Source organism: Girardinichthys multiradiatus, chromosome 3 (genome assembly GCF_021462225.1).
Source record: "Girardinichthys multiradiatus isolate DD_20200921_A chromosome 3, DD_fGirMul_XY1, whole genome shotgun sequence".
In the NCBI taxonomy this organism is placed as follows: domain Eukaryota; kingdom Metazoa; phylum Chordata; class Actinopteri; order Cyprinodontiformes; family Goodeidae; genus Girardinichthys; species Girardinichthys multiradiatus.
This window is the reverse complement of record NC_061796.1, coordinates 35251267-35276048: the sequence shown is the minus strand read 5'-3', so window position 1 is coordinate 35276048 and position 24782 is coordinate 35251267. Positions and strand designations below refer to the sequence as shown.

At 40.3% G+C, this 24782-nt stretch overlaps 1 protein-coding gene across 3 annotated transcripts in view; it reads right to left on the bottom strand.

Moving 5' to 3' along the window:
• Positions 1-24782, bottom strand: part of LOC124865620 (mannosyl-oligosaccharide 1,2-alpha-mannosidase IC) — a 308583-nt gene that overhangs the window by 80953 nt on the left and 202848 nt on the right. For all 3 annotated transcript variants that reach the window (XM_047360863.1, XM_047360861.1, XM_047360860.1), the window contains one exon: positions 17284-17364. In XM_047360863.1, the coding sequence (XP_047216819.1) occupies positions 17284-17364 (81 nt within the window). The remainder of the gene's footprint in view (positions 1-17283; positions 17365-24782) is intronic.

Sequence of the window (24782 nt, the reverse complement as noted above, 5' to 3'; positions counted from 1 at the left end):
TTCCTGGAGCACTGAAGCTTACATTTATTCAACTGCATACTGTAGCTGTACCCTGGGGAAGAAAAGAACAGTAACACAGTTTAAAATTGTTTCCACAACAACCAAACATTTTGCCCAGTGATGCACAGTCATGTCAGGGAGGATGAAATGTTGGTTGTCTGCTGCTGTTGGTGATGGGAGGGAAATGGAAGTATGTGACAAAGACAAAGGACTGCAGATTGACTGCCTAAGACGAAGCACAGGGCTTGTTTTCCACAATCAGGCTAAAGCAGCATGAATGCCGAACTTGATTTCTGGCTGACGAGGAAAAATGAATGCTTCTGTGATTTTGACCATTGTGCTTAAAGAGGAGGCCAAGACATTCCACAAAATGGCAGAGAGACCCTCAAAGTGAACTACAAATCCAGCTATTGTTTCACACCCAGCAGATCTCCAAATCCAGAGGAAACATTTGGGGAAAAGAGACACTTCCAATCCAAGAATAGAGAAAAATGCCAAGGTCCTTCAGCAAGAAAATCATATCACAATATGTTGAATCAGTGGCACACAGCTCAGAGCACACAGTCACTAGAGTGGAGCTGACTTTCAGGTAATATTGTGCAACTACAGCACATTTAGAAAGGAGGTCATATGAGGATGAAACATTACCTGAAGGAGCTGTGTGGCCTGGCATCAGTCATGACTAAGCTACCTGTTTTCTGCTCTTTTAGAAGCTTTAGAGTGCTTTTTAACACTGTACCACTGATGTTTCTAAAAGGACTAGATTAATATATTAACTTAAAGAAAATATTTTATAATATTTCTTTAAAGAAATGTACTAGAATCATTAAAATCAGGAATGATGCATGCATCTACTGTATCTATCATTATCTTTAAAACACATGCTTCCAGGAAGATATTTAAGTATACCAAGGATATAAAAAGTGATGATTTTAAAACAGCTGAAATTTATGTCATAACCATTACTAACATCTGAAGAGATTGTAATTAGGGACAGAGAAAAGTAAAGTATCGCATATCTGCTGGTCCTCCACCTGGTGCTGTGCACAATCAGTCAGCAGGCTGGAAAAAGGCAACTAACTTCTCTGTGGCTTACAGGACAGACATATTTGAGTGTTTGACAGATATTACTGTGCATTAAAAACCGACAGTCATGTTGCTGGAACTATAGGACAGCCATCCCTCATTCTTAAGGTGACGTTGTTTTAAAACTACAGCAGGTCAGCTACAAGGAGCCTGCCTGATAAGCAATTTTTATGTTGTGAGCTGTGTTCTTTTTACTAGGAGGTAACCTTATATCCAAGATTATCTCATACAGGCTCATTCCTCCCACTGAGTAAAATCTTTTACTGTTGTTACCATTTATGTTATCAGGTGCCAATCTTCAATATTTCCAAATGTGGCCATTGTGGAGAATGTCATTATGTTAGTAAATATTAGTTTTCTCCAGGCTAAGGCAGATTTACAGATTTTTAGACAAACTAATGTATATTTAAGCCTAATTAACAATGTGAGCATTTAAGCTCAGTCTTTGTGTAGAAAATAAGTTCCACAACCTTATCCTTAAAAAAAAAAAAAAGTTGTGCACATAGTTAAGTACCCTAATGGAATGCTCTTATTTCAACATAATTTTGTGCACCTGCAGACCAGGGATGTAAATGATTCTATTTGTGAGCAGCTGGCACATCTAAAACCGCTACCAGCGCTTTGGGTGTCTCGTTACTGAAAAGCGCTGTATAAATAAACTTACCTTACCAAAGGTATATAAGTGGACGCATCATGCATGGACCATTAGCGTTATCCTAAAGTCAGTCATACGTCTTCTAATTAAATGCAAGATCACATGTAGCGTGTAAATGTTCTGCTTTCCTAAAGAGGAATAGCATTCTATTTAATGTTATATACAGTTCGTAAAGATCTTCCCTTACACAGCCTTTTTGCTTTTTGCTGAAATCACTATAACTAACAAATAGAAACAATGGCTTTGGGCATTTTCTGTTTTTCTGCACGTTTTTTAGTTTTTAATGCATGAAGTGGAGATTGATACAAAGATTAATTTCTTGGGCTCAGTCTGCACAGTGGGTGGTCTGTAAATCCTACATGTCATCTTGAAGATTGTATTTATGTTTTCTGTTACCAGGTTGACAGTATTGGAAAATACTTGTTTCTGGAATGTTCCACCTTTCATTTTGTGTGTGAATGTTGCATTGACAGGTAATATGTTTGCGATATCAACAGTCTGTAGCTTATATTTTGAGCAGAAAACAAGAAAAATACAAGAGGACTGTAACCTTCTGCAAAAAACCACGAGATGTTATATCAAGTAGAATTAGTCAACAGATCCTCGGCAAATCACTTAGCTCTTGAGCAAGTTCAAATCAGCACTCTTTGTTTAATCTATTAAAGATATATCAACAGGCAATTGCACCAGAGCAGGTAAGTACAAGCTCAAATCCAGTTTAGTTAGATGATGTGACAAAGACAAATACATATCCAACTCAATATACAGTGGTGAGAAAAAATATATATAATTTCATTTCTTTAAAAAAAGATATCCAAACCAGAGTGCTCTTATATCGCTGTGGAAGAGTTCAAGCCCATTTTCCTTTGCAAAATTGTGTTAATTCAGCCACACTGATGGGGTTTTTGAGCACAAACAGTCTGTTTAAGGTCCCATCACAGGAAATCAATCAGAATGTATGTCCAGACATTGACTAGGAAACTTTAATCTTTCTTTTGTTGAGCCATTTAGAGGTGCACTTGCAGGTGTGCTTTGGACTATTCTCTTTGTACATAACCCCGGTACACTTCAGTTTCAGGTGACACACTCCTCACCATTGTCCCCCAGAATTGTCTGCTAGAGAGCAGAATTTATATTTCCACCAGTTAGTTCAAGTCATTCAGGTCCTGAAGAAACAAGGCAGCCCAAACCATCACACTACCACCACTATGCTTGATCGTCGGTATGATGTTTTTTTCTGAACTGCTGTGTTAGTTTTCTGCCAGATGATCCAAAAAGTTCCACCTTTGTTTTGACATCCCACAGAATATTTTCCCAGAAGTCTAGAGGACATTAAGATGTTTTTTGGGGCAAATGTCATGCTGGCCTCATTTATTTTTGGCCAGCAGTTGTTTCTCTTCCACTGATGCCATTTTTGCATCATGAACACTGCCCTTAACTGAGAAGTTTGGGGTCTGCAGTGCTTTAGATGGTTTTCCGGGGACTTTTGTGACCTCCTGGAAGAGTCTTTGATGTGCTCTTGAATTAATTCTGGTACACCAAGCCTTCACCTGTATTCTCTGTTTTCTTTAGTTTTGGATAATGGCGCTCACTGGGGTTTGCTAGGGTTCAAAAACCTCAGAAATAGCTTAATTCCCTTTCCAGACTGATAGTTCTAAATTTCTTTAGATTAGTGTTTGACATGTTGCCTTTAAGGTCTTATTACCTACTTCATGTTGTCAGACAGGTTTTCTTTAAGTGATGTCTTGTTTCTACAGGTCTGTTAGCACCCAGACCTGGATGTGACTATTGATGGAGGGGGATTACTTCTTTTCCATTTTGGGCCAGAATGGTTTGTTTACTTATTTTTCTTTAATAAATAAAATCATCATTTTAAAAAAGCATTTTATTTATGTAGGTCACTCTGTCTAATATAAAAGACAGTTTGATGATCTGAAACATTTAATTGTGATCTTCAAACAGAAGAAATCTGTAACGGGGCAAACATTTTTACAGCAATTTAGGGTGTAAAATAAAAACAAAATCCATATATTTAAAGCAGTTTTATATGTTGACATTTAAAATAAATTGAACTTATGTAAGCAATTCAAATTCAGCTATATCAGTGCAGGAAATATCAAGAGAGCTGAAACTTTCTTGCAAGCTCTCTTGGAATAAGACGCAAGCGGAAAAAACACAAACAGCCATACTGGGATCATTATCATATTCTTCCAGCACAAAATGTTTTTATTGAGCTTTAAGGCATAAGGGCTGACATTATGTGAGCTATGAATACGTTTGATCCGCTGCACGGTGTGCGAAGGTCACATCATTCAGTCTTAGACACGGCTTTGTTTCCTTGTTAATGCAGGCAGCAAACACACTGCAGGTGAACATGACAGTCAAATTCTTCCTGACACTTAATGATTGGGCTTTATTATGCAAAACTGACAAACTTCACATCTGACAGCGATCCAAAACTTATTGCCTTTTTTCTCAGAGTGATATATGTATTGTCTGACTGTGTGTGAGTGTTGTATTGCGACCCAAAAATAAAACAAAATTTGGAGACAGAAGTGGGTCACTTGAATTAGAAGGGGAAAACAACATCCACTCTTGCAAACTGTTTGCTTCACCAACTAGAAAAGCATCTGAGATTACAATAATTTAAGGTGATGCTTTGAAAAAAACACTGCAGGACATAAATAAAGGCAAAGGTTTTAAAAGAGTTGCATTTAGAATAGGGGGATGTTGCCTCCCACATGTCAAATGCTATAGAGGAAGTGGATGGAAGTCTTTGACAGATTGATGTCTTTGTCCTGGAATAACTATAAGCAGCTAACAAGAATTTATTTTCTCTGTTCCCCGAGGAAAACAACAAATGTTTCAGTTCTAAAAACACTTATGACTTTATATCAGCAGGCGTTTATTTTAAGAGTGAATGTTATGACCTTTTTTTTGTCATTTGACAAGATTGTAAAGAATAAAATCATTATGTGGTTGCTACAACTTATTGCATGATTCTTAATCATTTATCTGTCCAAACCAAAAAAGATCAATTCCATTCCCTCATTATTCCTCTTCCTCAACTGCTTTCTTTCACTCTGACTTTCATTCCCATCTGCTTCTCTTTCTTCTGTTTATCCAAAAAAGACTGAAAAGGTCTGTCAAACATGGGAGACAACCAAATATCCAGAGTGATGATGCTTTTCTCAAACCACATTCCTTCAAAACTTCCCAATAAAAAAGCATGGTATTGCTTAAGTTATAGAATATAAAAAAAATACCCTGATAAGTTTTATATACCGGAAATTACTTTTCATATTTAAATTGTTGATGTTTTTGCTCATTATTTGTACATCTATGCAACAGACTGACTTTTGCCTGCTTTTCTATAAAAGTTTTAGACAGAAGTCAGTCTCAGGTTTTTTGTACATGTAAAAATGATGGCCATCATGCATATTTGCACTGGCAGCTGTCTGTCATCCCCTTGGTGGAAGGTATGTCTCTAAAGAGACAGAGGGAGCTGCAGCTGGAAACTCTGCTGAGATGTAAAGAAAAACATCTAAAAACTGATGGACTGAATATTCACTGCCAAAAAAAACAAAAGGTAGACACAGATTGTTTTTAAACAGATCAGTAGAAAGGAATAAATACACAAAAAACAGAAATTAAAGATGCTGACTGGACAGTTAAAACATACAATATTTTCCTCATTAACCTAAAAAAGAACAGATTCAAAGAACTTTTCTATTTATGTATCCATGTCTCTTTCACTCTAGTCATTTTTAATAACTTGGAAGGAGAAATTTTTTTATTGTTAATCATGTTTTTGTAAAATACAGTTTTTCTGATCTTTGGGGTAAAAATTAATAGTAAAATACAAATTTGATTAATTGTACATCTGTATAATGAAGCAATCTGCAAAAGGTATCTTTCCAGAAAGGAATTCTTGAAGCATAATGAGGGTTTCTCCATAGTCATAATTACTCCTGTCATTATAAAAAAGTTTTTGCATGAAGATAATTTAACTAAACATAACAAAAACACCCAATATATCCTCTGCTGTGTGCTGTATTGTGTCCCATTATTATTTATCTGAACCAGGGAATTTTAACTATCTTTTCCACTGTGAGTATCTTCCAGTGTGTTCCAACTTTCAGACTTTCTAACTTTTCCTGCACTCAGCTTCCATGTTTCACCTCCTCACAAACTCTTGCAGCTGTTGAGCAGCATATGAACAGACAACCTTCCCATCTTCCTCACCTCCAGTGATCACTATTGCTTGCTCTCTTTGCCTCCACTTTTTCTTGCTGATGATCAATTGAGCTCTCTGCCGGCTGCTGCCTGCCTCTCTCCCTGCTGCCTCAGCTCAGCCCATGGGCAATTTTCACACAAGGCTGATTGAATTTATTCTCTTTTCCTCTGCAAGTCTGCCTTCACTGTTCTTGCTAAAAAAAACGAGGCAAGAAGTTGTCATCACCGCACACATATGAATCACGTGAGGAACTAATGACTGCTAATAAGGCTGCAGAAAGCATGTAGGTATGTAGAGAGGTCTGGGTTTATATAAACAAACACACTCCTAGGTAACAAAATACCAAATTCCTAACAAGGAAAAATGTATGTAGATGAATGCAAAACTACAGAAACTAATAGATTTGGCATACAGTCTGGACCTGTCCTGTTTTGTGTATGAGCCAAACCACACTGAGATGGATGAAGACAGGACAGACTGAATGATGGCAGTGTAGAAGATGACCAACAGGTCCTGTGGAAGATTGAACTTCTTGAGTTGCCTCAGGAAGTACAGTCTCTGCTGGGCCTTCTTTCGAACAGTGTCTATGTGTGAAGACCATCTCAGGTCCTCAGAGATGGTGGTTCCTAAGAACCTGAAGTGGTCCACGGCCGATACACACGGCCGATACAGTGTTGTTGAGGATGGTGAGGGGGGTGTATGGGGGTGGTGTTCTCCGAAAGTCCACCACCATTTCCACAGTCTTGATTGGGTTCAGTTCAAGGTAGTTCTGACCGCACCAGTGTACCAGCCGATCCACCTGCTGTCTGTATGCAGACTCATCACCGTCCTGGATCAGTCCAATGACAGTGGTGTCGTCTGCAAACTTAAGGAGTTTCACGGACGAGTCCGATGAGGTGCAGTCATTTGTGTACAGAGAGAAGAGGAGTGGGGATAAAACACAACCCTGGGGGGCACCAGTACTTATTGATCTGGATCGGGAGAAGATGCTCCCCAGTCTCACCTGCTGCTCTCGGTCTGTCAGGAAGCTGTTGATCCACTGACAGGTGGAGGCTGGGACGTTGAGCTGTGTGAGCTTCTGGTGGAGGATGTCTGGTATGATAGTGTTGAAGGCCGAGCTGAAGTCTACAAACAGGATCTTGGCGTACGTCCCTGGACGGTCGAGGTGTTGCAGGATGAAGTGTAGACCTAAGTTAACAGCATCATCTGCTGACCTGTTTGCTCAGTAAGCAAATTGCAGGGGGTCCAGCAGGGGGCCTGTGATGTCTTTCAGGTGCTTCAACACCAGCCGCTCAAAGGATTTCATGATCACAGACGTCAGGGCTACAGGCCTGTAGTCATTTAATCCTAGGATGGTGGGTTTCTTGGGAACCGGGATGATGGTGGATGGTTTGAGGCAGGAGGGGACCTCACATTTCTCCAGTGACTTGTTGAAGATCCTTGTGAAGATCGGAGCGAGTTGATGTGTGCAGGCTTTCAGGCATGATGGGGAGACGTTATCAGGTCCTCCAGCTTTCTTTGTTTTCTTGCGCTGAAAGAGCCTGTTTACCTCTTCCTCGGAGATCTTTAGTGCAGGCAGAGGATCTGATGGTGGGGGGTTGGTTGCTTTATGGGAGGAATTTGTTCCTGAATGGGATGTAAAGGGGATGATTTGAGGTGTGAATGGCTTCTTGTCATGTCTGCAGTAGAAGCCATTCAGACAGTTGACCAGGAGACCACTCTGTTCAGGATGGGTGGAGGGGCTCTTGTAGGCAGTCAGGTTTCTCAGACCAGTCCATACAGCTGAAGGGTCACCAGTAGAAAGGCTGTTCTTAAGCTTCTCACTGTAGCTTCTCTTAGCTGCTTTGATCTCTTTGTTAGTTTGTTCCTGGCCTGCCTGTACCGCGCCCAATCTCCACTGCTGTGAGCTTCTCCCTTATCCCTGCGCAGATTCCTGAGGTGTGGAGTAAACCATGGTTGGTTGTTCCCAAAGGTGCAGAAGGTCTTGGTCTGCACACACATGTCCTCACAGAAACTGATGTATGATGTCACCACATCAGTGAGTTGGTTTAAGTCAGTGGCTGAGGTTTCAAAAACAGTCCAGTGTGTGCATTCCAAGCATGCCTGTAGCAACTGCTTTGATTCCTCAGTCCACTTCTTAACAGTGTGAACCTTGGGTTTGGAAGCTCTTAGTCTCTGTCTGTAGGTTGGGATGAGGTGGATTAGATAATGATCCGAAAAACCCAGAGCCTGCTCTGGTAACAGCATGATATGAGTCCTTTAAAGCTGTGTAACAATGGTCCAGTGTGTTTTTGTCTCTGGTGGGACACTTAATATGCTGTCTGTATTTGGGGAGTTCATTTGAGAGGTTTGCGCTGTTAAAATCTCCCAGTATTATGATGAAAGAGTCAGGGTATTTTTTCTCCAGGTCTGTAATCAGCTCAGCAAGATGTTTTTCCGCGGCAGAAGTGCAGCCATGCGGTGGAAAATTTGAGCCGATTATTATAAACGAGGAAAACTCTCTCGGTGAATAAAACGGTTTACAGATTATGGAAAATGACTCCTGATCCAGACTACATGTTTTCCCAGGACTTTTACGTCTCTGCACCATCCTTCATTTATATAAAAGCAGATTCCGCCTCCTCGCCTCTTCCCCGATAGCTCCGCGCTGCGATCCGCTCTGAGCAGCTGGAAGTCTGGCAACAGCAGTACGCGGTCCGGATGTTTTCACTCAGCCATGTCTCGGTGAAGCAGAGAACCGCTGATCCGCGGAGGTCCGTGTTTTTACCGGTGAGAAGAAGCAGCTCGTCCATCTTGTTGTTGAGAGAGCAAACATTTGCCAGGTGGATTGAAGGCAGTGGTGTGCGAAGTCCTCTTTTGCGGAGCTTTACCAGCGCGCCAGCACGCTTTCCCCTTCGACGTTTTCGGCACAGAATCCCATATAGAGCCGCAGCCCCGCTCGCCAGGAGCTCAGTGAACCTCGGATTGATGAAGATGGTGAGAAAATCCCAAGAAAGGACTCTCTGATGTTGAGAAGTTCCTCTCTACTGAATGAGACCACAGGATTGTGGCCTGAGACCACAGTACTGTGGCTCGAAAAACATAAAAACACACAAAATACAAAAACAAAGAGAGAGCGAAGCTCCGAGGCTGCCATCGTCAGCGCCATCTTGACTACACATGCGCCATCTTGACTGCACATGAACTGGTGTAATCCAGGACATATAACTGTGAAGTGTCATCTCTGCAGTCCAGATATTGAACTGTTGGCAGTAAGTTTTCGTCCATATTATTTACCCAGAGAGTTCACCAGTGTTATTTTGGCAACAGTTTACGTTCCACCTTCCGCTGTTGCCGACACTGCATGTGATGCCATCAGCTCAGTTGTTGCTAAGCTACAGACACAAAACCCCAATGCTTTTGTGGCAATTTCTGGTGATTTGAACCATGCTTCACTCTCTGCTACACTTCCAATGTTTCAACAGTTTGTCAGCTGCTCTACCAGAGAAAACAAAACATTTATGCAAATGTCAAGGACTCATACATCTCTACAGCAAGACCTCCTCTAGGCAAATCAGATCACAATCTTGTTTTTCTCTGCTCGAAATATAAGCCCCTTGTTCAGAGGCAACCTGTCATAAAGAGGACTGTGAGAAAATGGTCACAGGAAGCTGAAGAAGCTCTGCAAGGTTGCTTTGAGGCTACAGACTGGGACGCACTGTGCCAGCCACATGGAGAGGACATCAATGCCATGACTTAGTGTGTAACCGACTATATAAACTTCTGTGTGGATAACACCAGAACTGTGAGATGCTTCCCCAATAACAAACCTTGGATCACCAGTGACCTGAAGGACCTGCTTAACAAGAAAAAAAGAGCCTTCAGAGAGGGAGACAGAGAATTATTGAGGAGTTTACAGAAGCAACTTAAAGTCAAGATAAGAGACAGCAAGAAGGTGTACAAGAAGAAGTTGGAGAGCAAGCTCCAGCAAAACAATATCAGAGATGTGTGGAAGAAGATCACAGGCTTCAAGCAGAAGGATGATCAGACCGATGGAGGTCTGGACAGAGCCAATGAACTGAACACATTCTTCAATAGGTTCAGTTCAGAAACAAGCTTTGCATCCTCCTCTCCTGCTCACAGCCAAACAGACATTCCACCTTCCTTTGACCCACAGGACCCACAGCTGTCCAGTAACACCTCACATTTTTTATCTTCCACCTCAACCCTAGACCCTTCTGCTTCTACATGTTTGCCTTCAACCATATCAGAAGATGCTGATGCTTCCTTTGCTTCCCCCTTCCACCTGTGTGTCTCAAGAAGTCAGGTGAAGAGACAACTGAAGAGACTGAATAGGAATACGGCTGCAGGTCCAGATCATGTCAGCCCTAGAGTCCTGAAGGCCTGTACAGAGCAGCTCTGTGGGATTCTGCAGCACCTCTTCAACCTTAGCCTGGCCCAGAAGAAGGTTCCGGTGTTGTGGAAGACCTCCTGTCTTGTTCCGGTACCAAAGAAAACTCACCCATCAGTCCTCAATGACTATAGACCTGTTGCCCTGACATCTCACATCATGAAGGTCCTAGAGAGACTCCTGTTGGCCCACCTGAGCAAGCAAACAGTAAACCATCAGGACCCCCTTCAGTTTGCTTATCACTGTGGAGTTGGAGTTGAAGATGCCATCATACACCTGCTTCAACAAACCCACTGCCATCTGGACAAAGCCAGTAGCACTGTGAGGATCATGTTCTTTAATTTCTCCAGTGCATTTAATACAATCCAACCTGATTTGCTTTGTCAGAAACTCCAGAAGACTCAGGTGGAGGCCTCAACAATCTCCTGGATCAAAGACTACCTGACAAACAGACCACAGTTTGTGAGACTGAAGGGTTGTGAGTCTAACCAGGTAGTCAGCAGCACAGGAGCACCACAGGGGACTGTACTCTCACCATTCCTTTTCACTTTGAACACCTCAGACTTCCAGTACAAGACAGACTCTTGTCATCTGCAGAAATACTCGGATGATTCTGCAGTCGTGGGGTGGATCAGAGATGGACAAGAAGATGAGTACAGGAAGGTGGTGGACCGCTTTGTGGCATGGTGTGGAAACAGTCATCTCATTTTGAACGTGACTAAAACAAAGGAGATGATTGTAGATTTTAAGAGAAACAGGAATAAGTCAAAAACTATTTATATCATGGGAGAAGAAGTGGAGGTGGTGGAGGAGTATAAATACCTCGGTGTTCACCTGGACAACAGACTAGAGTGGAGATGCAAGACAGAGCAGACTGTACTTCTTGAGGAAGCTTAGGTCCTTTGGTGTTTGCAGCAAGATGCTGCATATCTTCTACAAGTCTGTTGTGGAAAGTGTGATCTCTTCTGCCATCATCTGCTGGGGAAGCAGCATCAGAGCCAGGGACTTAAAAAAGCTCAACAAGCTGATAAAAAAGGCTGGTTCTGTTCTGGGGACTCCTCTGGAACCTCTGGAGATCATTGTGGAAAGACAGATTCTTCATAAAATGAAGAACATTATGGAGAACCCTGAGCATCCTCTTCATGAGACTGTCCTACAACAACAGTGTCTTCAGTCAGAGGCTTCTTCAGATCTGCTGTAAGACGGAGCCCTACAGGAGATCCTTCCTTCCCACAGCCATCAGCATCTACAACGGCTCTTTGAAGAAACCTTCATAATGAGCTACAACAAGATTTAATTTCCCTTTGGGATTAATAAAGTATTTTTGAATTTGAATTTTGAATTGAATAAAACTTGTATTACAGATGAATCAGTACACAAATGAACCCTGAGCTCTTCCAAACATAATGAGGATATTTCATTTACCCCCTAAACAGCAGCGATGAGCTGAGTGTTTTGTGGGTTATTCAGGTAGAAAAGGCCCACTGCTAAACAGTAATCTAAAATCATAAAGATTTTTTATTTCTGATAAAGGTCAGAATCATTTCTCAAGGATGCTCTGAAACTAGTTTTTTGCTTCTGACCAGATGTCTGTATCTGATTTTTTGTGATGTGACAGTTTCGGCTCCAAAACGCTTTTACTCAAACACTTAGTGCTGTGAGTGTTGGTGCTGTACAAGTTAGTAAGTTAATAGGTGAATGAGTTATAAATAACCGACTCAGGTACTGTCAGTTGTACAGCTGAATTTCTGGCACACATCTATAGCTGTATTTTTAAATGATCAGTACAGAGCTTCCTTGAAAAAGCTCCTGGTGGCTTTTACTGTCTGAGATTTAGCTGGTCGGATCCCAAGTTAGGTGCACAGACAATTTTGAACAATAACAGCATATTTTTATGTCCGCAAATTTTGAAAAACAGTAACTTCATTTGCGCACATTAACTTGCTTATTGAATCTGGGTTTAAATTTCAAGGTGAGAGTGTGCTGTCGCCTCCTGTCTACGTCATGTGACCTTCTCTGTCTGCTTCGCTCAGATATCCACAAATAGCATTCAGTGTAAGATAGAGACACCTGTCAGTATGTATTTGCTTTGAACAACATCTTGAAAAGTGTTTTCTCTCTCTTTCACTGAAAGTTGTTTGTGCATATGTTAGTCATTTTAAAACAAACATTCTGCACCACAGAAACACAGTAAGATCAAGACATAACTTTATGAAGGCTGTCGCGCTATGTGCAGAGTCAAATCTAAGATTATTAGTAAATGATAAAGCTATGGGATTGGGAAGTCTTATATGATGTGTTGCTAGAATATTTTAAACCCAGACACTGGTAATGACAAAATATCTATCCGTGACAAGTCCCTACACTGTCATAAATCTTACTGGTGAATGAGTTGTAATACTAATATTCTTTTCTTCAAAGCTACCCATTTTTAAGCATATACATGGCATTGTTTTTAGCAAATTTTATGAAGTATTACACTGTCGCTCTGTATTAGCGGATGCCTGTTCTGAAATGACATCCCAAGTTTTTACATTTTGTTATTGTCGGTCAAAAACCTGGTATTTCCATTTTCATTCATTTTTGTTTTCTTATGAAAATCTCTTTATTGATCACCTTTAACATCTGTCTGTAGCTTCATTGATAAACATTTATTGACAAGCACAGAACTGTCAAAACAGTATAAATTTACATATGTTTTTTTATTTTAGGAAAAGTTAATTTTTCTGAAATCTAAGGCTTCGGAATGTAATGTTTTAGGATTTTTTTTAAGGTGCTGCGGCCAACTCTTTTTTTGAGTAAGTTTGCACATCCAGCAAAAAGTAATTTGACAAAAAATATATTACACCTTTTTGCCTTGACTGGACAATTACTTATAATTGGCTGCAATATTTCACCATTTGTCTCTTCAACCTTAATGGTGTAGTGCTCTTTATGGAGTAACAACTTTGAATAACAAACTGACAGTTGCTAGTTAATTAGTCTGGCTATCTGCTTTGGAAGCCAGCCTACAGTCGACTGCTGAACCAAAAAAGCAACTAATACCTGACCTACCTCACCAACTGTGATTGGTGGCACACCTTTAGTTTTCACAGCATGACTGTGTTTTTACAACCACAAATCTTTGCAGTTACATTTGCACAACAATAGGTGGGAGAGGGTGTTTATGGAGCATAGGATAGCATCACACACAGTAAGAAAAGTTAGAAAAAACTATTACTTTATTTAAAGCACTTAGGGCCATAGAACAATTTGATGGGAATTTTTATCAGTCTGAAAACAGTAACTTTCGTGTAACCCAATACCTTTTACTGGCCCATGGCTGGTGTGCCTATGGGAAGAAGTAACACCAAGCAACTCAAAAACCTTTACAGAAACAAAGTCAAGAACATACTGCTTTTAACAAAATGATCATAGTTAGTGCATATAGCATCTCTAACTTTTACAGCAGTCTTTGAGGATAATCTACATTGTAGATATTTTCAGTAGTTCTACAGAAGTTTAGAGTCCTTGAAATGAACAACTGTCTTTCTCTATTGAACATGTAGCCTACTTTTGATCAATGACATCTATCCAGTGCACCGTGAGTCTAAGAAGCTCCAACAGCTGCAAAAGGTGTGCAAGACCTGTATTCTTCACCAGAGCAATAAAGTCAGTCATCAGTTCTGAAATCGTTTCTGCTGCCACTTGAGAACTCATCTCCTCTATAGAGAGTTTCTTCTAAAGAGTGAGTGTTGCTTCACCCTATTTTCTTTTTAAGCTAACTGAGTTAACTCGTATTTGATTGGGTAGTTCTTCCTCTGCCACCTTTATAAATACCAAAACAACAAACCAAGGTTTGCAAGTGGTGACTCAATTGCTTTTATGTTCTGTTTAAAATAGTTGGAAACTGCAGACATTTTAAAAACACTAGTTGGAACATTCAATCTGAACCTTTTAAGGCTAACAATGTTTATGGTGTGGCCGACTTAAAATGTAGAAATTAGGGTGAAAAGATCTATCAGGGGTTTAATCCACCACTCCGATAGTCATTCAAGATGCCATGATTGGAAGCCTGAGCCCATAATTAGAATCAAAATATTAACAGTTGCATCTATTCTGCTTAGACAAAAGACAGCAGAAGGGATGGCACATGGCACAGGAGTAGAGTAGGAGCCCCACACAGAGCCTATTAGTCCTCAACACAGCCTTACAGGTTGGATTCTCGATCTTGGGACCCTTGATGCATGTCTGGGCCCGTTCTCTCTCTTGTCTCTTTTTGCACATTTCCTTCCTGAATCCTGTGAATAAAGGCCACTAATGACAAAATCTGACAAAAATTAAACACCAAAACACACCTGCAGTAATTGCTAATTCTGTCCAAAATATTGGACCTCAGGAAGTTGTGATGAAAGATGATAAGAGAGGTGGCAGCAGCAGCTGGAGCTCTTTGAACAGGACATTCAGTGTAAGGACTGTTTCCATAAAGATCAACCATTAGCCTTCTGGGGCTCCAAGAAAACACACACATTAAAAGTACATCCCACATGGTCAAAACAACAGGAGATTATTAATGGTCAGGTGTTGCTGCCGTTCTGCTTCAAGCACTTCTCCAGCAAACTGCGTCCCACAAGCAGCCATAATCATCTCCGGCTCCCCGGCAATCATTTACAGCAGCACCAGCTGCCCAATATCCTCTGGTCAAACCGCAATCTCATAATAGTCTCCTGCACGGTGTCTCAGCTGATTTAAGTCTCGGCAGCAACGACAGACCTTCAATCTGTTGGTTTTATCATCCGAATTGAATGCCAGACTGCCTGGTGGAAGTCTCTAATGGGGGAAATCAAGGGGGGGTAGGTGATCTGGTAGCTATAAATCTGGCTCTCAGTAACCCCTCAGGAAGCTGGCTATCTGCACAGGGTGAAGGGTATTGATAGGTTTGTTAGTGATTTAATACCGGAAAGAATGGCACTGTGCAAACAAAGTGAAAGTCAGAATGTAAAAGAAAAGAAAAAGTCCTAGACATTAATGTATTCAGATTTCAGTCATTCAGCAATGGTGGACAATTTTACACTGCTCTCATCTCAACTCAGCAACCTGCAAATCATTGTCCATCAAAGCAACCAAATGTTCATGTCACTGCACCTTCGTTTCACTAATGTTGCTTCAACACATATCTCAGTCTTTTTCCTCTGACTGCGGTGTTCAAAACGTGCAGCTGCAGAGAATAATATGTGCACGTTCCAAACGCATGCAGATGCTTATTATGGCGATAGATTCACCTCCAGTGACTTTCACAATATCTGATAATGAAATTGACCACTAGTGCTGTGTAGTTGTCAGAGGGAATTTTAAGCCATTACTTTTCCAGCCAAAGTGTACAGAGTGGTCACTTCTTTTCAGGCAGAGCAAGGTTTAGCACCCATAAAGTTTCACAGCTTCACATCTGCACACTGTCCATTGTAACGTAAGGATGTTGATCCCAACACATTCTCTCAATTGAATCTGGCAGCTTAGAGACCAACTCTTAAATTTAAAGAAAGTACTCGAGTTAAAAACTTAAGCCAAGAAACAAATGGGTTACAGGAGCAGAAGACCACAACAAGTGCTGCTCCAGTCAGCTAAAAACAAGAAACTAGGCTACTATTTACATAGGCTCCTCATTAGTCATTAGCAGAGACTCGATTTCAACTAAAACAAGGGTAGAGTCAGAAGCAGGCATAAGCTATATGACAGCATGGATCCATCCTGTCATGTATCAAAGTTGGTGGTGATGTAATGGTAGGGGTATTTATTTTCTTGGAACACTTTGGCCAACTTTGTATTGTTTAAATTCAACATTCTACCTGTCTATTGATGCAAACCATTCTTTATGACCAAAGTGTACCCATCTTCTCATGGCCACTTCCAGCAGGATAATGCACAATTCAAATAATCTCAAACTGGTTTCTTTATTATGAAATAGAGTTTAGCTCTAATGGCTTCCATAGTCATCAAATCTCAGTTCAGTGAGGAATGTTTGTCAACTTGCTAAATCTATGCCACTAAGAATTAGGACAGTTTTAAAGTCAAACGGTGTCCAACCCAGTATTTGCACGGTGTACCTAGTGCAGTGGCCAGTGGGTGTACTGTTGTGTTAAAAATAATAGCAGTCCTACTAGACTAACCAAATCAATAACTAGGTAGAAATCATATTACCACATGGCAAATAATTTTGGTCCAAGGGTCACAGACTAACTCAAAACACAAGTTTTACATTCCAGCCGTTTCACAGCAACTAATGAAAAGCAACTTATAATTTAAACACTTGGCCAGGAATATAGAAAAAATATTTTCTGCATATTTTTTGCAAATCACTGACTGCATAACTGCACTGCAAGAACAAGGGCATTAACTCATACATTACCCAGTTTCTTTTTTTTTTTTTAAACAACCAATTTAACTGACAGAATCTCTGAAATTTTGCATATAAACAGTCAATCACAACTTATCCCTGCTCGTTCAATTTAGTATTTAAATGTATGATTAGGACAATAAACTAATTAACGATTGTTTTTAAAAGGTAAAAAATACACAATTTTCCTTTGGCAAACTGTTCAATCCACCCTTAGCTATCCACGAAAAAATGGTTGGTTTTGCCAAGTCCAAACAAAATATAATTTATATAAGAGTAATCTATAATTTAAACCAACATGATAAGCATTCCATAACAATTTTTTGTTTAATTAGTGCTAGTTAAAACAAAAATCCTTGAACATGATGAAGCGTAATTATAAGAGTTTCTTGGTGGCAGTTTGATGACACATTACTTCTCATAAATACTCTGCTGTCACACTCACACAGCGTGTTCATCACTCAAACACTGGTGCTTGTGGAGAAGAAGGAAGAAGCAGATCTCACCAGAGAAAAAGGACAACAGGCGTCTATTAATCTTACCTTCTCTCCTGTCAGGTAGTACGCTGAAAGCAAGCCACCCACGTAACGAATGTTCACCTCAAAGAGTGATGCCTCGCCATTCTGTTGAACCGAAACAGAGAGATCAAATTGTCAAATGTCATTATTCAGCTTAGACCTAATGTCAGGAATAAAGCAGTGGTATGAAGGGAAAAAATGAACACATTAGTAAGACTTCCCCTCTCCTCTCAAGCTCTTGCTGATTTGCAAAGTTCCTGCAGTGCACAACAGTCCAGATGTGAAGATAAATATTACACACAACAGACTGTCTCTGAAGTCTTTGAAATGTGTGATGTATGTTGTGAGCTAGTTTTCTTTCTTTCAGGTGTTCTGATTTGCATTGAACAACTCTTTTATCCATTTCAAAGACGTATTACGCAGATAAAATGCATGTCAAAGAAGTCTTATATTGAAGATAAAACTCATTGTCTTATTACTCAAGTTTTTAGTAAAACACTAGTTAAATTTGTTTACAAGTGACGTGTTGGTCACGTACGAAACGGCTCTTAGAGGCTCTCTGAAGTGAACGACAGGAGCCAGACCCTCTTTGGGAGCTGTTGTTTTCCTGCTTCTCTCGCGCTCATTTTTTTTTCTTCAAACCACATTGGTCAATATGTGTGTCGTCTCTGTCTGTATTAGCAGAGGGGTGGAGGGCTGGCAGTTGAACACAATGGTTGACTATTTGGCAATGGGTGTGGCCAGCACTGCAACACCATGAGTGAGGCTGTTCAATGGTGCTGTCTAGGATGATATTCAATGTTAATATAGTTAACTGGTGGTTCCAAGGTTAATCAAACATTGGATTGAAACTGAAAAACTGTCCTTTGTCTCCTGTCAAAATCAATATAAACTGACCCATTTACATTTACCCAAATTGTTACACTTCTCAGATGCTCAACTCTCCCTCCCTTCAGCCGTTAACCTGACCAAAACAATAAGCTGCTGCTGGAAGTCTGCTGTGGACCATTTCCGAATCCTAGGAACCACCATTTCTCTAAACCTGAGATGGTCTTCACACATAGACAATGTTCGGAAGAAGGCCCAGCAGAGACTGTACTTCCTCAGGGAACTCAAGAAGTAAAACCTTCAACAGGAGGTGCTGGTCATCTTCTACACTGCCTTCATTTAGTCTATCCTTTCTTCATCCATCTTAGTGTGGTTTGGCTCATCCACATAACAGGACAGGTCCAGGCTGCAGCAAATAATCAGGGCTGACCTGGGGGAAACAGTTTCTTCCCCCAGGCTGTTTCTCTGATTAACACTTGACAGTCCGGAACACCACCATGCATACTTAGACTGAACTCACATTATATTCTATTGTAAAGTCAATTGTGTATATATGTACATTTAAAAATATATTCTTTATTATTGACAGCAAAGTGTACTGAAACCAAATTCCTTGTTTGTCTGTACAAGCTTGGCAATAAAGTTGATTCTTATTCTGATAAAATATAATAGATTATTACACAATTCTTATCAAGACATGGACCTAAGGATCTATTTACAGAAGTCAAAGTTAAAATGGTGTGCACGGTTGTGGCTGTTGTTTTTATTAATTATAATTATTTATGTTCAGTAAATATAAAGTTTCAGTTATTATGGTTCTTCACAATTTATTGCCCAGCTGTTGCATCTGCTGTTGTCAGAAGATGATGACAAATACATTTTATATATATATATATATATATACAGGGGTTGGACAATGAAACTGAAACACCTGGTTTTAGACCACAATAATTTATTAGTATGGTGTAGGGCCTCCTTTTGCGGCCAATACAGCATCAATTCGTCTTGGGAATGACATGTACAAGTCCTGCACAATGGTCAGAGGGATTTTAAGCCATTCTTCTTGCAGGATAGTGGCCAGGTCACTACGTGATCCTGGTGGAGGAAAACATTTCCTGACTCGCTCCTCCAAAACACCCCAAAGTGGCTCAATAATATTTAGATCTGGTGACTGTGCAGGCCATGGGAGATGTTCAACTTCACTTTCATGTTCATTAAACCAATTTCCACCAGTCTTGCTGTGTGTATTGGTGCATTGTCATCCTGATACACGGTACCGCCTTCAGGATACAATGTTTGAACCATTGGATGCACATGGTCCTCAAGAATGGTTCGGTAGTCCTTGGCAGTGACGCGCCCATCTAGCACAAGTATTGGGCCAAGGGAATGCCATGATATGGCAGCCCAAACCATCACTGATCTACCCCCATGCTTCACTCTGGGCATGCAACAGTCTGGGTGGTACGCTTCTTTGGGGCTTCTCCACACCGTAACTCTCCTGGATGTGGGGAAAACAGTAAAGGTGGACTCATCAGAGAACAATACATGTTTCACATTGTCCACAGCCCAAGATTTGCGCTCCTTGCACCATTGAAACCGATGTTTGGCATTGGGATGAGTGACCAAAGGTTTGGCTATAGCAGCCCGGCCGTGTATATTGACCCTGTGGAGCTCCCGACGGACAGTTCTGGTGGAAACAGGAGAGTTGAGGTGCACATTTAATTCTGCCGTGATTTGGGCAGCCGTGGTTTTATATTTTTGGATACAACCCGGGTTAGCACCCGAACATCCCTTTCAGACAGCTTCCTCTTGCGTCCACAGTTAATCCTGTTGGATGTGGTTCGTCCTTCTTGGTGGTATGCTGACATTACCCTGGATACCGTGGCTCTTGATACATCACAAAGACTTGCTGTCTTGGTCACAGATGCGCCAGCAAGACGTGCACCAACAATTTGTCCTCTTTTGAACTCTAGTATGTCACCCATAATGTTGTGTCCATTTCAATATTTTGAGCAAAACTGTGCTGTGCTGTCACCCTGCTAATTGAACCTTCATACTCTGCTCTTACTGGTGCAATGTGCAATCAATGAAGACTGGCTACCAGGCTGGTCCAATTTAGCCATGAAACCTCCCACACTAATATGACAGGTGTTTCAGTTTCATTGTCCAACCCCTGTATATATATATATATATATATATATATATATATATATATATATATATATATATATATATATATACTTCACATCATAAGTTAGAGGTAAACTGTTTTTTAAACATTGCAAAAACTTGAGAGCAGTGAATCAAATGTTAACTGGCATTCAATTTCACCTCTGGTGAAGGGGACACATCTGGCTCTGATTGGCTCTGATTTTAGACAACACCTGGGCTGCATGAGTGGCTACACTTCCATTTTTTCCTAACTTAAAACACCTAAAGGGAGACAATGTTCTGTATGTTGGTATTCAGACAAAAGGGTAGTTCATGCTGAATCCCCATGACAGCAAATGTTAATAAGGAAATTCTGCTGTATTCCTACAAGCACACAATTCAACCCTATCCTTAATCATTAGTCATTGTGGAGAAGACTATTGAGGCGAACCTCTGCTTGTGAGAAAGTCTCTTAAACCACCAGGCTCCCATGCCCTCTCCTCTTTGTGTGCTTGTTATAAAGAAATCTTCCTCTCCAAAGACATCTAGAGGCAAGCCAACTTTAAAAAGTCAGCCCAGAGAGGCAAATCCATGTAATCATGTTCCCCAGTGTTTTGTCTCCTCTTTTGTCTGAGTCCCCTGCAGCTACAGGGTGGTATTGATTAAAAAAGAGCAAGCTCACTAGTTAGAACTGATTTTCTTTTGCTGTACAATGTAAAATTGCTTTAAAATATTTTTAACTGAACATCACAAATAATACAGTGTGCTCTGACTGCAGAAGAGTCAACAATTATTAGGCCCATAACTAATCCTGCTATTCAATAAACAAGAACTTTTAAGATCAAATCAGTAAACAACTTCTCTGATTCAGAGCATGTCCCTTTCCACAAATACCAATAATTACATCTATTTAACGAAGTTTTGCTAAAAACATTCTATGAGCTGCTCTGCATCACTACTTTAACATGACTTCCCTGTGATGGATTTCTTTTTCTAAACCAAGTATGAAATAACAGGTAAGACTGAATGTGTCTCAGTATGTCTCCATAATTACTGCCTCTGTTGATGGCCAAGGGGATGTAGCAGAACAGTACTTATTGACTTGGAGACCCATTGAGAAGGAAATTGCCATTTCAAGTGTAGATGACATAGAAAATGTAATTGGGTGCCAAAAAGGGAAAATTGCTTTATTTTGAAACATGTGATCAAGATGGAAATTCATTCACATCTGTTCATTTGCTCTTGCTATTCTCCATATACAATTTCACTTATAATGTCATGCTTATATAATATGGTATATGTATATATTACGGAAAGGGACAGTTATAAATTATCTACTGTTGACTTAACAATACAGTGTGTTGGTGTACTTATCAACATACTTGATGTTCCCAACACTTTCTCTACACCTGTTGGTTTTCTTGCTGAGAGAAAATAAATAGAAAACATGTTTTTACAGTAATTGTGAAGCTGTGGTCATTACTTTTCTCATCCTTAAACAAGATTCACATCATTTTGTAATGATGCATTTTTAAAAGGGGCCACAGAAAACACAAACAATAATTTTACTTCACATGATTTAAATCCTGCATCTAAACAAGGGTTGAAGGGGTAATCATAGCCCTTGAACTCTTTTACGTTGTGCCATTTGACTTAAATGTATTTTAATGGTGTTTCACTCATACACCAGCAGTGATTAATCCTTATGGTTAAAAAGAAGGTTCTTTCTTATGCTTGCCCTGTTCATACAGCTCTATGATTCAGGTGTAACAGCAAGGCTTTTGTAAAAGTGAGGAGCTATAAAGTCGGCAGGCTAGTGACAGCTTCTGAGACAAAGCACCTGTGCCTCTAACAGGGCAGCTGAGCTGTCTTGCCAACCCAGAAATAAGAGGCCGATACTGTAATGGCGGTCCAATGGCAGTGATTAGGAATAGAGTGTCTATTTATCATCAATGATCGTGGCTCTCAGCAAGATATGTAGGAGGTACAGTGAGAGCGAACAAGTAAGCTGACAAAGGTTTTGTCAGTCAGGCTTTCACTTCCCAGAACAACCTCAAGCAAACACTAAGAAAGCATTGTGAACAGCTTCTATTCTAACTGACCCAAGGATTTATCTTGTGTGCATTTAAATGCAAAAAACAGCCATGTAGATTTTTGCTCATGTTTTCATTTGAATCTATGTGTTTTTTCAGGAACAGTCAGAAAGAAATACTTTACTGCAAATAGGGTAACTGTTAATATTAAAAACCTCAAAGCTCTGACAACACAGTAAACAGGAAAACCTGTGCTGCAATAAATCGATTGTTGTCACATGATGAGGCAGAATACCCAGAAGATTGAAAATAATGTCAAAACCCTCTGAAATGATGTTTTATGCATGATTAAATGCTAATACAATTTTTTTTTCTGTTGTGCAGAAGATAAAAATAAATGCCTGTACAGCAAATTCGTGCTTGAGGCATTTTCCTAAACAGACAGGTGTCATTCAGGTTTATTGTCACAATTTTTGATTATTGTGATATATTTTTGCTTCACAACAAGTCTTCCAGTTCTGCAGAGAAAAATGCAATTAGATTTAGATTTTCCATTGACTGAAACTGATTGGAAACAAAAATCGATATAATGAGCTACAACTGTTGGAATCCTTGTGTTAACCTCTCCTGCACCAGAGGCAAAGTCAGACCTGTCTTTCTGGGACTAAGGAGATAAAAGTGGAATGTTGTTCTGTAGTCCAAGGAAGAGTTGAGAGGCACAGGCTCCAAGTTGGTTGAGGTTCAATGTGAACTTTCCACAGTCACTGTTAAGCCATATCATATGTTGGTGTTGATCCAGTGTGTTTTATCAAGTTAAAGCGACCCGTCCACATGGAAATAAAACATTTCATACTTCTCTGCTGACAAGCATTATGGAGATGCTGATTTTAATTTCCAGCAAGACTTGACACCTGCCCACACTACCATAGGTACCCATACCTTGAATTACTGACCATGGTTTCAGTGGAGTTCAGTGAAACTACCAACTGCTTACTTGCACAAACAAAGCTTGTCCAGATCTACGGTAAATGCTTGTCTAGGATTTAACTTTATACATTGTGTCCCTTGTCTCCTCACTTAAAAACATACTACAAAAGCAATTGTAAAACTACTTATAACAATTCTTCAAGTATTTAAATTATCCAACTAATGAAAGAAAAATTAGCATTTTAATGGCTTAACATAACGTAATTGCAGCAGAAATGAAAATTGATTAATAAAGGTAATGACTCATTGGGTGCACTGCTGTCGAAGCTTGTTGGTGTTCTGCTTCACTAGCACCACACAATCATGCTGACAGTCTTAGCTGCTCAGTTGATGATGAGCATTGCACAGTTGTGGCAAAGATATCTGCTGTTACTCTGCCCAGATCTGCAAGCCTGGTGGCATGGCTGGCTGCTGCGCTGCTGTGTGCCAAGGAACTGACTAGACTCTAAGCCCGGTGGGGTTTCCTGCTCAGACCTTAATGCAATGATTTACTGCTAATAGAGAGGCATAGTTGTCACTGGGCAGATGACTCTCAGCGTTGCCGCCATCCAGGTTTCCACAAGCTCCCACAGTTCAAATCCCAATTAGACCAATGTGACAGAAAAAGATGCCCCAATGAGCCAAGGCTGACAATTAAAGCGGATGATTGCCTCTCCAATAAGAGCTGGTGATTCATACTTAGATCTGGTGATTTAACTTAGTGCGGCTAATTAACATACAGAAATCATGAAAGGGACCAATCTGATCCCCGTTACTCTAATCTCTGCCCGTGCAGCAGAGCCGACTGCACACTCAAAGCTGCTGCCTCCACTAACGGAGTATCCAAAGGCTGATGTTACTCTATCCAGCCTCTTTTACCCTTACTAGAGCATAACTATGGTCAGGATCAGTGAGAGAAGTATATGACTTAAACATTTCAACATTAGCAGTTTACTCATAACAATGGGGCACTCTTAACATCATGCTACAAAAAAAGAAAGAATATTGCAAATGTTAAAAAAATAAACATGCTGAAAACTAATCAGAGAAGAAGCCAAGAGGCCCATGATAAACCTGGAGGAGCAGCAGAGAGCCCAGCTCAGATGGGAGAATCTGTTATCTATTAGCAAAGCACTTCAAAAACCTTGAGTTAATAACATTTTGTAAAGAAGAAAGCCACGCAGATGGAAAGACACAAGTAGTCCTGTTTAAAATTTTGCACAAGCCATGGGGGGCAGGGGTCCCCAGACTCAATACATCAAATTGCAATCATCATCAGAATATTAACGTTTGCAATTTTGGACTGGACATATAGCACCATATATTCAAACTGCGCAGGTCAATAATATAGTTGGCGAGCTAGAAGAACTGGAACTGCCCTTAATGCTCACATCAAATGTATATTTTTAGTGGCTGCGATGCATAAGGTCACAGAAAATGGTGAAGAGAATGGAATGATGAAAAAGACAATCACAAAAATGTGGGTTAATCATAATATCTTCACAATATTCAGGAATGGCTCACAATTACATGCTTTCCAGATAT